We start from the raw sequence: 13,218 nt of genomic DNA, 5'->3' as shown, positions 1-13,218 counted from the left end.
AGATTTAAACCAAACTCTGCCTGTTAAACTATAGCCTCATTTAATATTTGCAACCGCTGGTAGTGTCTTTAGCCAAACTTTCATCAAGAGCAGGAAAAAACATAAAATAAACAAGGATCAGGATTTTCAAAAGTAAAGATGATTGCACCATATGGTACCTGATATGATATGGCTTTCCCCGTAAGTGATCCCTCCAGAAACCCTTTTAGAACAAACAGAAACAGTAAGTTCAGAGAACCGAAAACTTTTTAACTCACAAAAAGCACTATAATAGCAGTGCCTCTTCAGAGTTTTCTCACAAAAGAAAAAATATTTTTCATGAGCTGGAGGTAGTGAACCTGTCTCCAGAATCTATAACCATCCATATCCTTATTGTTGTCGCAGAAAGGTGTATAAGCAAGGGGCCTTCCTTTTATATCCATATCATACAGTTCTCCCATATCTGCCCTTACAACCTGATCTGCATCAACAAATATCACCTGCAGCAAAAATGATGCACCATAAAAATCACTTTAAACAATATGTATAAGTGGATAAGACGCATATATCAAAAATGTCACTTGAAATGCATAAATAAAAGTTGAGAAAGGAAATAGTAAAGATCACCATACCTTTTCCAAAGAAAGAGGGAAAATAACATCGAGAAACAAAATTTTATAAGCCCAGATAATCCGTTGCTTTTCTGTTTGTTTATGTAACCATGTGGGCCACTTATAGGTGATCAGTTCATACTCGAATCCATAGTGTTCTGCCATATGTGGTATAACATCCTGCACACAGGATAACAACATGATCCTTTGGAAACTCGAGAGACCACTCCATGACAGTAAAAAAATGAATAATAGAAGAGGGGAAATCCACCTTAAACTGAGGAGAGAGATAGTTCTTTATAAACCAAAACTTAACAGGTCGATTGGTGTTCTTGAGAACACTCAATATCATGATCTTAAGAAAACGCTCATATCTGCACCAAAGAGACTATATTTAATATGAGGACATCTTAAATACCAAGATTTGATATTTGAACCATGCATGTGTTGAGACAAACACGTAGCAAGTCAATCAAGCTGATAAAATAATTATTGAAAATAAAATGGAAATATTCAGTTACTTTCTCTAATACGATATTTGGACTTCAAGAAGGTCAAACCATGCATGCAGAGAAACCACCAATTGAAGAACTTGAAATGCACAATAATGATCTCCAAATTGGATTTGAGTTGTTTAAGAAGGATCGTCACTTGGGTTAGAAAATATTTCAGAAACTCCAAAGTCATTTTCAGATAACAAAAGATTTTGTAGGAGCACCGTCGTGGGGACTTGATAATAGAACACGCATAATTTGCTTTACTGTTTCATATATCAGTCGAATGAGCCTGAATTCAATTTGTATATGCCTAAAAGGGAGGTTCACACATGAGCTGGTAACACAGGCTAGGTGTTAAGTGTGTCCGAACTCAGAGGTCAGACCTCAGACCTCAGCTTCAATCATTAACAACACCCAATACACGTATAGAGAAATATTCAATCTCTGTTTGGGCAGCCAAACAACTCCAGTAAGGAAGGGAATAATTTTGAAATAAGTGAAAAACAAGCCTTTTTTTATGCCAAGAACATTTATGTATGAAGCAAACGTCAAAGCCCAGAACCTTAGGAAAGCCAAGAGATGGGAACTCAACCTTTTGAGTCTCAAACATGCTAAGAGAAGCACAACTAGGGTCATCAAAGACCCAAAATACGATAAACCTGTCATATTTTCCTTATGTTACAGAAAACACTTACATGACGTCTAATGGCCTCAAGTCAATATTCTGTGGTATTCCATTAAACACATGAATAGAAGAAGTGTGGTGCATGCATATTCTGAAAGGAGGAAATAGGTTTCCAACGTTTGCATCATAGAGGATATGAAACTCAGTCATCTAGTAGGTGCCAGCTCTTGAACATTTTACAAGTTTTAGGGCTCACGACTTCCTGGGAGACTAGGGGTGGTGTTATCAAATGCAGTCTCTTTTCAGATGTAGGCTAATATGGGAACCCCCACTAGCCGATATATTTAAGTGAAATCTTGATGGTAGCTCCTAATGTAAGCTGGGTTTAAATAGATGCCAAAAATTGTAACCATTTTTTTTTGGGATAATGAGATCAATAATTTCAACCCCAGTGAGTTCCTGTTATTTTACAATGGCAAAGAGTTTGGTACTCCTCGTGGTTCTAAAGGAGGTTTCTTCAGCCACAAAAGGAGAACCCCTAGATGTCATTAGATGGATCAGTCCCCAGATCCTCTACCAATAGACCGTTGGAGGAGATCCTTAATTCAACAGGAAATTGAGAACTTTTGCACCCGACATGTTCACAGAGAGAGAGAGAGAGAGGCTAATCTTTTAACTGAACTGGAGTGTATACGGATTTGGATCTCATAGCTAAGGAGTTAAAACCCACCCACTAGTCCTTGATGTTAACATCTCCTCTAGTATTTCGTTATTAGGAGGTTCATATCATGAACTTGTCCAAGTCAAACTCTTCTTGTTGCGGGGGTAGGATATATAATTTTATAAGAAACTAGTGGCATTTTACTAATGCTTATGAAGCAATCATTAATATCAAATAAATAAAAAATCTCCTCTAGTCTTTGTACCTCTGCTTTTCTTTATTTATTTCTACCTAGTTTTCTTCACGTGAGACATTGCATTATGTTTCTGCTTGTCTGTATATCTAGTTCCAAAAAGTGCCATAATGGGCATTTTAATGCCCAAAAAAAAAAAAACCCCATAAAATGAAATCATGAAAAATAGCACATTTAGCATACTCCTGCAGAAGCACACTATATCCTCAGACCAAGACCTACTTACGAGGTAATTGATCTGGAATCATAGGATCCACTTTAGAAACACCAGATCAGTATTCCCACAAAAGAAAACTGGATACTAAGTTCCTAAAAACTTAGGTCGGACCATCCAAAACTTGCAAGAACACTGTTCAATTCTCAGATGCTTCTTTTCAGGTAAATGTAGAGTCAGTATGATTTTCCCTTTTTTTATTTACATGTTTGTTGTTAGGTTGAGGGGGTTACATCCCAAAACTTGGGTTGCCAAAAATACTCTTAAGAGAGGGGCAAATATGCTCCAAGGGGAGTATATAATATTTTGGCAATGGGGAAAAAGGGAAAAAAATAGGAAAATAGTTCCTAGGGATAGAGGTAATGACACTTTTTTATGCAATGACAAGTTGATCCAATATAAAATCCACTGTGCAAAACTTTTGTCACGCCTACCAGTTGATGTTACATAGACTATCCAAGTAAAAGGTTCTCACAACTGCCTTAAATAACTCAATATGCCAGACACCTCTGATATCAGTAGCAAGCCGAAAAAAGCATGGCCAAAGAGCCCATGATCAATAGGTGGTTTAAAACGTTATGTAGATTATATATTTCAACAAGCATGGCAGAGATATTCCTCATTATTCCGTGCTTTTATATGCACCTGTGCCTGTTTGGATAAAGAATGGCCTGTTATATTTCAAGGTCTTGCAACCGACTTAAAATTTCTCCCATTGAAATAAGTTGGTTACAAAAAATATCCTTGTGTATATTTTTCTCTTTTTTGGTATTTGTTAAATAATATTTTCAACAAAATAGAACAAGTTATGGAACAAAGTGGAAGCTTCTTGCACTTACAGGTGTCCAGAAGCAACTGAAAAAATATTAACTTGTTTCCCACGTCTCCCAATCTTTCCATACTCCTGTGCAAAATAGCAGCATATCACCAAGGATTTAAAATTCCAAGAGAAGAATGCCAATCTTAAAACAGATAAAATACCAAACAGGAAAAAGTTGCATTTGTAAAGCAGACAGATAGACAGATCATAGGTATATATATATATCTCGTTTAGTAGCAATGTATGCATTATTGCATTATACATCCAGAGAAACATATACAAAGGACATCCACATCAATTCTAACAGCCAGATGGGCCCAAAAGAACTATCTCGATGAACTTTCAGCAAAGCGCTATTTCTTGAACAATGAAGAAAAAGGTGCAAGAGAATTATTATAATCCCATGCACTAAAACCTACCTACCTAGAACCCCCAATCCAACAAGCACATCAACAACTTTCAGTGCCTTCCACATTAAATATTGGAATTAGAACTCCGTAATGTCTGCAATTTCAATTTCTTACAGTATGTCCTCAAACCTCCAAAGAAACGGGGCAGACCCACTAAACCAAATGAGCACATAGATCACCTTCCATACTTAAGGAGCCAGAGAAAGATGATAAATAAATCTCAAGTCCACTTAAGGGTGCTCTTGGGTCCAAGTTCATGAACTGCATCACCCTTACTGAGGCCACACAAATCTAGTTAAGCTATCGAACCCACTCTCCTATGCTCCACTAGAACGACATTGTGGCCTTTTTTGACTTCAAAACTTACACAGGGAGCCAAAAGAACGACGTAAATTCAGATATGCATTATTAACAAAGACATCATAAGGACAGTTATGCATCTCACAAGGGAAGAAATCAGCTTCCCAAGGGGCTAGCCTCCATTAAAAACTCAGAACTGTTAGTTCCTACAAAACCTTCTGAAGCTTCCCCACATGGAGGGGACCAGCACAGGCACCTCAAATCTAGTGACAATTATCTCAGCCTAATTAATTTTATCTTTATTTTTATCATGATAACTTTCAACAGCGATAATTACTGCTAAAATCCATTTCAACAATAAAAGACTTTCCTCATAATAACATGTATGCAAATTGAAAGCAAAATTTTAAAATATGAATTTGAGAAGAAACATGTCATTTACATGAAAATAGCTCTAAAATCTCAATCAGGTCATTGGGGTGCAATAGGCAATGAATTAATAATGGATATTCATGTTAAAGCTATTAAGTTCATAGTGGTTTTTGACAATTCAATTTTGATCATTTATAAAAATCTTAAACATATCTAATTGTGCATAATTTGAATCAGTATTTAGTAATTTAATAAAAATTCCTTAATAAATAATGTATTAAACTAAATATATAGCAGTCCCTGAAAAGATCCAATACATTTTCAATTAAAAAAACTTTGGAGGGATGTCATAGAATCTAAAGGTTTTAAAATTAGCCGGACTACAAAAGAGTATATAAAATGCAAGTTTAAATAATAGCAATAGTAGAGATGCGGAAGTAGTTAAGAATGACAGCCAAGAAATATCAAAAAGTGTGCGCTTTCGATATCCTGGATAATCTAGGAAAATGGAGAGATCGAGAAAGATGTCACACATAGAATTAGAGCTGAGTGGGCGAAGTGGAGATGTTGAACCGGAGTTTTACGTGATCGCAGAATACCAATGAAGCTTAAGGGCAAATTCTATAGAGCAGTTGCGAGACCAGCTTTGCGGGGTAGAATGTTGGGTAGTGAAGATGCAACAGACCCATTGGAGTGTAGCTAAGATGAGGATGTGGAGATGGATGAGTGACAGGACAAGAAGGGATAGGATTCAACCTGAATACATTCTGAAGAATTTAAGTGTGGCACCAATACACGATAAAATGTGAAAAAATAAACTTAGGTGGGCTGGCTATGTGCAGCATACCCAGTATAGCACCTATTAGGATGTGCGAGTTAGTTCAAGCAGAAGGCTCAAAAAGGGCAAGGGGTAGGACCAAAAAGACATGGTTGAAAGTAGTGAGAAAAGATATGGGGACTTATGGCATCACTGAGGGAATGACTCTTGAGAGAGCAGAATGGCAAACCAGGATTTGTGTAGCCGACCCTAAATAGTTTGGGAAAAGGATCTGATGATGACATTTCCAATAAAAAAAAGTAAAATCACAATAATATCCCAATAAAATTCCCCGATGATGATATCCCGATAACAATAATTGTCACCGAGTTCCAATGATAACATTAAGGTATAAAGCTTCTCAACCTACAATATCAAAGAGTTACAGAGCATCCATGCATCACTGAACACTGAACTGAAGAGGGAAACCAGTTACATATCCAAAGTCATTGACAAACCCTCAAGCAATTCCCATTTACAGTCCGCCCCCAATCATTGAAAGCTTTTTTATGACAACATAAAAGCGGGGCCAAGCAGTTCTTCATATCCATGGAAACATAATATATAAACTTAAGTCAATCAGCATGGTTGCACTGAAGGAGCCCATTTACAACAATATACAATACACAAATGATGTCTGAAGGTAATCTAAGAACGCAGCAGTAATGATGCAGGACATGCCTAAAGGACATCATGGTGTTTTCAACATATTATATCATTGATCTTATCAAATTGGATATTGGATCCATTATTATATTAGTGATAACCTTTTTATTGATACAAGAACAAAAAACTTCAACCTCCCTCCTAGCCTATGAAACATCTAAAACTCACTGAATGAATAATCCCTTTCACCCTCTCATAATTAAAACTCCTGTGAAGTAATAATACCGTCACGGTTGGAGCAGGAAAAGAGAAATCTAGTATCTACCTCCACATGAGCTGCTTGCTTCTTTGATTGCTCATTACCACCAATCAAACCAGATGCCCATCTAAGTATATTCATGTTCCAAGTGTTCAAATTGCCCTGCCAAAAAAGATATATATGAAGCCAATGGGAGCTGTGTAACTCCTTTGACTTTTATTACACCACCAAGAAGTCCACTCTCACAGGAAAGGAAATACTTGGTTACCTTATTTTCATGCATATGATTTTTGTCATCAACATTTGCCAATAACTGCTCATGTTCCTTTCCTTTCTTTTTCACAACTTCCATATAAACCACCTTACCCCGCAACTCATCTATTGTAATTTTTTTTGACATACTTCCTTCTCCATGTCCTTTGAACATGTATAGATCAGAGCTTCTGCCTGGAGCAAGCTGCAGGTACCAAACCCCAGGAGAGACTTTCAATTGCCAGTATCCCAAATTGGCCATAACAAGGGTATCAACCAAGTGTGGCACACTCTTGGTTCCAAGGATCAACTGAAGGCCTCGGGGAGGTTCATGATCTTTTTCAGAGCAATGACCTGCCCAAGACCAAAATTTCATTAAGAAAGAACCAAAAGAACACCCCTAAGTTTGAGACACTAATTCAAGACAATAAAAAATATATATATCTAATACAAAAATCATTGAAGAGCAACAGGTTCATTCTTAAGAAATTACCCCATACCTGTAAGAACGAATGCTTCCAGCTCAAACACAGCTTGTAGAGTTCTCACATCTCCAAGGTTTTCAAGCAATATGTTATCAAGGTCGTGGCTACAAAAGCACAAAGCAATAGCAAAACACCTTAGTCATAAATCAACAACAGGACACAAAGTCACATACAGCTAAAAGCACTAATATCAAAAGAGTTTTTTTTTTCTTAGTAATAAAATCCCAATAGTAATGTCTCACAAGTCACAAAAAATTTACACTGCAATAACAGGCTCAACAAGCCATGGTTCCGGGACATCAAGATTCATGGTAAGAGTTTTGGACAGTGGCATATTGGCAAAGAAAGCTTTGGGGCCATTGATTGAATAATCGGCAGAACTGAAGTCATCCTGAAATCAAATGATTCAATGACAGGTTTTAATAACCTTGCACCTGACAGAAATTAAGTATAAAAAACAAAAACAACGACAACAATACCATGGATGGAACTACAAATCTGTAATAATTCTTCAGAGGTAGGTCAACCAGAGAACTCTGTGCAGAAAAGAAGATAAAGGTTAAGAGGTTCACGTCCAAATGAATGCACAGCATCTACACATAAATCGCTACAACAAAGCCACTTCCAGATTTACATGATTAACAGACGTTTAAGGAATACAGCCAATAATTAATTTATGCTATGAGGTATGTTTCAAACAGAAAAATATACATATGGGTACACGTCGCAGAAGTCCCCAAGATTGATACCCTCACGGGGCTTGCACTAAAGGAAAAGGTTCTGGCCATAACCATCAGCTGTATCCAGTTCTAGTATCCACATCCATTGTTCTCATTCTTCGCAACATCCATTGTTTTCATGCTACGCATATTTAGTAGTTACATAAATGACAATTTTGGGTCACAAACATCAGCAACACAATTCCTAATTACCCTTTTGGCAAAGTTCCAAACAAATAAACGAAGTCCTAAAATAAACACACTGAGGAGCACTTTCCTAAAATAAACACACTGAGGAGCACTTTCAATGGAAATAATATTTCTTATAATTTCCCAAAGGAGAAAATAATATAAGAATATTAGTAGACTTTCCAAATAAACTAAAAATAGAGGAACTCACCAAAGGATTAAGTACAATCCTCATACTTGGGCGAATGCATTTCCAAAGAATGCGAAGAAGGGAAGATAGCTTTTGACCAAGTGGACTTAAAGGATCAATCACCGCATCAATATGTATACTGGAATTTTCATTGTTCAATATAACAGCACTGTCCAAAGAGCGAAAGTTAATTCATACAAAAACACAATGACACGTTAAATTTAACAAAATGTATCAACAAGTAAAATATTGAACAACAAAAATGTGAACAAAGAACTAGGGAACATAACTGTTTGCAATGTAAACAAGCAAGCATAGCCTGTATCCCAAACTCGAAAACTAAAACAAGGGTAACCAATACCAATAGGTCCATCCACACAATCAATTCCAGGCACGCACGCATGTCGCGAATATTTATGCACAAACGCATGCGCGTACGCGCGCACACACACATGGACACACACATCCACATTGAACCTCCAAATCATTGAACCAAACCCAAATTGATATCCAAAAGTTTAGACTCAAACATCAGGAAGCCGATGGTAAAGTGGCCTCTCATGTTACTTTACAGTGCAGAGAGAAAAAATAGAAATCAACCTAAATGGAGTGTGAAAAAAACAACCCTCAAAAGAAGACATAAAGATGAATAAAATCAATACAGATCAAAATTGCAAGTACTAGGCCCCCAAAAGTTAAAATAGTCTATATATTGTTGCACACCTGTATTTGGCATTTAGAATTTCAAATCGTGCTACATCAGGACTTCGTGAACGGAGGGCCATAGAAGATGAAATCAGCATAACAAGATCACTGAGAAACTTGCTGCAAACCACAACGAAAATAAGAGGTAAGAGAATTGAAGGACTACATGGATACTATAAATAACGACCCATATATTAAATTCATCAAATATAGAATAAATAGTGAACAGTTTCAAAAACAAACACTACAGAATAAATGTAAAGTAGATTGATGTGAATAATTACAGAACATTAATTCTCATACTGTGATAGGGGAAGAAAGTTAAACTAAAACAAGAGTATGTGAAACACAAAATTTAAAAAGAACACTCAGAAGGTATATTAAAGAAATCAGAATTGTCAGCTCCAACGAGTCAGCCAAGCTATAGGACTAGATCTGCTTAGGTGACAGAAGCAGCAAACTATCCAATCATTATATCGCATATATCTAGCTATGGTCAAATAAACAAAAGAATAATATAAAATATACTCACAAAATGTAGAGTATGAATATAAGCAGCTAGTAATCACAGAAAAGCCTTTTTAAGGGAAAACAGTAGAAGAGTAACGAAAATGAAAATGAATTCTACTATAGTTCAGCTAACATGAGTTCCAAAAATATCCACCATCGAACTTTTGCAATGCACATCTCTATTATTGTCATAACTCATAACAATCTCAAGATGGTAAAAAATGCATAAAAAAATCAGTTTTCTAAAACATAAAATCTCCAAAACTTTGGGATTAAGGACTAGGTTTGTGTTAGTAATCCTCAAAATACGAGAGAATATTTACATACATCCAAAGTATTTACTCCTAAAGTTGGATAAAGAACTCAATTAAGGCAGCATTTCATATTTCAGATGACATTTCTTCAGATGATGTTTCTTATTATATATTTCCAATTAAATTATTACATGTATTTATTATATAGGAAGAGATAGAGTTTGAATGGATTAGGAAGTAGGTTACTCTAAACTCCACTTTTGTGGAGTCCCCTCAATAAGTCCATACTCTAAGAGTCTCCCTCTCCATAGAGGGCTTACTCTCATTAATTGCCATATGTCTCTGCCCGTAACTGTGGCTCCATAGATATACTAGTAGCATGCATCTGCTTGGCAGGTCTCAGTGAAAGGTTATACAAAATGTAAGATCGATATCAATATATAATAAAAGAAAGAATATGAGACAATATAACAATTCCTCACTCTTTATGCTAGGTGCTTGAAGCAGGTCTTTTTAATAAGTTATATATATGTAATATAAGAAAATATAAAGATTTTCCCCCCCTTATGTTAGGTGATAGAATGATAAAACTTTTTCACAAAAATGAGAAGATTGAGTAGAGATTGTGAGAAATTTCTTCTGTATGTATTGTAGTCCCATTACTGAATAGTGAATTGTAAAACCATATGTTCAATTAAAAATTTTGACCAATCAATCATACAATCAAATGCATCAAAAAGTATTTCTAATTTCAATTACAAAAACAAAAAACAGGTTTCACACTCCTATTAACATATGGAGAGAGAAAGCAGTGAACAAATAGATTAAATGGTGATTGAATGAAAGAAAATCCAAGTATTTGCGAAACACACACACACGCACGGTACCTATGGATGAAAAACGTAGTTAAGAAGAAACTTTCCTTTACAGATCACTTACTCATCAATAAATTACAGGCATAAACTTTTCAAATATAGCATAGTTATATAGCATACCATTTGACAATGGAACCACATGCCAAATTATATGGGGAGAAAAATCAATATCCGGGGGTTCACAGTTATCGGCACGGTACCGGGACTCGCTATGTTACATGGATTCTTCGACAAGGGTCCCGTACCAGTGTCGGACACTTATGGACACGCATACCGCTATAGATTCTTCAAGTTCACGAATACTAAAAAAAACTTGTTATTTTTGCTATCAGTCACATAATAGAATTAAAATTTATTTAATTCTAGCCATGCATTCATTAACGAGCACTAGACTCATTCTTTTTTCAATGAATTGAGAAAATAACTTGCCATTTCTTTTTCATACTCTGCAATCAATAACAAATATATATATATATATATATATAGGAAAAAGTTTTATATAGAGCCGAGGTTCTAAACAATTAAATTAGACCCCACCTCAAAACTTTCACTAGTAGATGTTGTTTTGATGCCCAAATATCCTCAAATTGATCATCTCGACCTCAAGATATATAGATATGAGAAAAAAATGGATTTCAAGTTTTGGAAATAGTGCATCTTGTAATGCATTTTTGGACAGTCAATTTTCAAGATTTTCAAGCTTTCACAAATCTGCCCGATCTACACTATTTTGAAGCTTTAAATTTTATAATTAGAGAGGAAAATATATTTTACGGCTGACACAAAGATTTTCAGTATTGTAACCATGCAACATAGGGGACTCGACTAAGCCAAGGTCACTGAATCCTACTTTTTGGACCGTCAATATATATATAGCCATGTCACTGAATCCTACTTTTTGGGGCTCGAAGAATCAAGCACCCCATATCCGTGCCATACACTAACACGCATACCCCGTATCCATGCAACATAGGGGACTTGACTCAGCCAAGGTTCTTGTCTATTGACCGAATCAAGTTACTCAGGTGAATCCAAGTAACTAGCCAAAGTCAAAATAAAAATAAAAATAATAAATAATAAATAGATATATATATATATATATATATATATATAGAGAGAGAGAGAGAGAGACAAACATACTTATTTCAAGCATTAAGGCTCGAATGGGGCACCACCTAGAAGATGTGAGTCCTCGGCAAGAGGTTGAGGGATTGATTCGTGCCCATGGATACTATTTTTTAACCCCATAATGACCCCTTTAGTATTTCTTAATTAACCCCATAATGACCCTTACTTCTCTCTATATATAAACATAATTATTTCGAGCATTAAGGCTCAAATGGGGACACCAGATAGATTATGTGGGCCCTCAGCAAGAGGTTGAGGGATCAATTCATGCCAAGAGACTTCTTTGAACCCCATAATGACTCCTTCAGTATTTTTTAATTAAACCTGTAATGACCATTATTTTAATGACCCCTTGCTTTTCAATTAAAAAAAAAAAAAAGAGATGAATAGGATGGCATCCGAGGGGATTTGAACCTTGAACATGAGGCCTTTGAACCTTGAATGTTTTGAATGGGCCTCTGGGTTCAAAGATAATTTGCACAAAACTATGATGATTGGGGTAGCCGTGGAGCCCCAAATCATCCAACTGTTGGCTGATAGATGCAGCTGCCTGCCGGAAAGCCTCCCCACAACCTATCAAGGTCTGCCGTTATGCCTCGGAAAGCCAAAGCAGAGCCTTTGGGCCCACCTTCTAGACAAGTTTGAAAGAAAATTCACCACCTGGAAGGGTTGCCTTCTCTCCCCGGCAGGCAGAGCCACCCTCATCAAGGCCATCCTCTCTAATGTACCAATCTACCACATGTCGATCTTCCAAATGTCGGCTTCCAAATGCCGGCTTAAGTGCGCTCCCATCTCGAACAACTGATACGCAATTTCTGTGGGCCAGTGACAACAATAGGCACAGATTTCACCTGGTCTCTTGGGAGAAAATCTGTCAATCACGCCACCTTGGTGGCCTGGGGTCCCGTAATCTCGGAAAAGCTAACCAAGCACTGCTGGGTAAGTGGTGGTGTTGCTACGCCACACAAGGACACCTTTGGAAGCAGGTCATCGCCTCCAAATACCATCTTAACCAGTTGCCATGGTTGCCTGAGTGTCAGGCTGGCAGCAGAGAGTCCAGCATTTGGAAGTCCATCACCAAAGTCCTTAAGCTATTCAAAAGTAACATCAGATTCCACCCCAGAAAAGGTAATAGAATTAGGTTTTGGCTTGATCCTTGGGTAACCCAAACCCCATTGAAAGACCTTCTCCCAGCCCTATACCTCTAACACCAAACCAGCAATCAACAGTACATCTCTTCCCTCCCCAAGAAACTATTCTTGCCGACCCTGTATTTCAGGAACTCCTTGACCTTTCCACCCTCCTAAGCTCCCTCTTCCTCTCCCCATCTGGTGAAGATAAGATCATATGGTGCCCATCCCCCTCCGGCAACTTCACCATAGCCTCTTTCCACCAGAAACTCATCGAACCACCCACTTTCCCTCATGTGCCCCCATCTATAGTGGCCAAAACGTGGAAATCCATTGCGCCACCCAAAATCCAATTCT

The 13,218-nt window shown here is 37.0% G+C and overlaps 1 protein-coding gene across 2 annotated transcripts in view; it reads right to left on the bottom strand.

Annotated features, from left to right (window-relative positions):
- EBS1 (EMS-MUTAGENIZED BRI1 SUPPRESSOR 1) overlaps window positions 1-13,218 on the bottom strand; it is a 60,254-nt gene that overhangs the window by 1,831 nt on the left and 45,205 nt on the right. For both annotated transcript variants that reach the window (XM_011630342.3, XM_088850880.1), the window contains 12 exons: window positions 8,983-9,084; window positions 8,281-8,428; window positions 7,641-7,697; window positions 7,422-7,552; window positions 7,177-7,265; window positions 6,693-7,030; window positions 6,491-6,586; window positions 3,680-3,744; window positions 862-964; window positions 612-770; window positions 339-479; window positions 159-202 (listed from right to left, as the gene is read on the bottom strand). In XM_011630342.3, coding sequence (XP_011628644.2) covers window positions 159-202; window positions 339-479; window positions 612-770; window positions 862-964; window positions 3,680-3,744; window positions 6,491-6,586; window positions 6,693-7,030; window positions 7,177-7,265; window positions 7,422-7,552; window positions 7,641-7,697; window positions 8,281-8,428; window positions 8,983-9,084 — 1,473 coding nt within the window. The remainder of the gene's footprint in view (window positions 1-158; window positions 203-338; window positions 480-611; window positions 771-861; window positions 965-3,679; window positions 3,745-6,490; window positions 6,587-6,692; window positions 7,031-7,176; window positions 7,266-7,421; window positions 7,553-7,640; window positions 7,698-8,280; window positions 8,429-8,982; window positions 9,085-13,218) is intronic.

The sequence above is a fragment of the Amborella trichopoda genome, chromosome 11 (assembly GCF_054954075.1).
Source record: "Amborella trichopoda isolate Santa Cruz 75 chromosome 11, AtrichopodaSantaCruz75HAP2 v2.0, whole genome shotgun sequence".
Lineage (NCBI taxonomy): Eukaryota > Viridiplantae > Streptophyta > Magnoliopsida > Amborellales > Amborellaceae > Amborella > Amborella trichopoda.
Note: the sequence above shows the minus strand (reverse complement) of the source record. Positions and strands in the feature narration are given on the sequence as shown.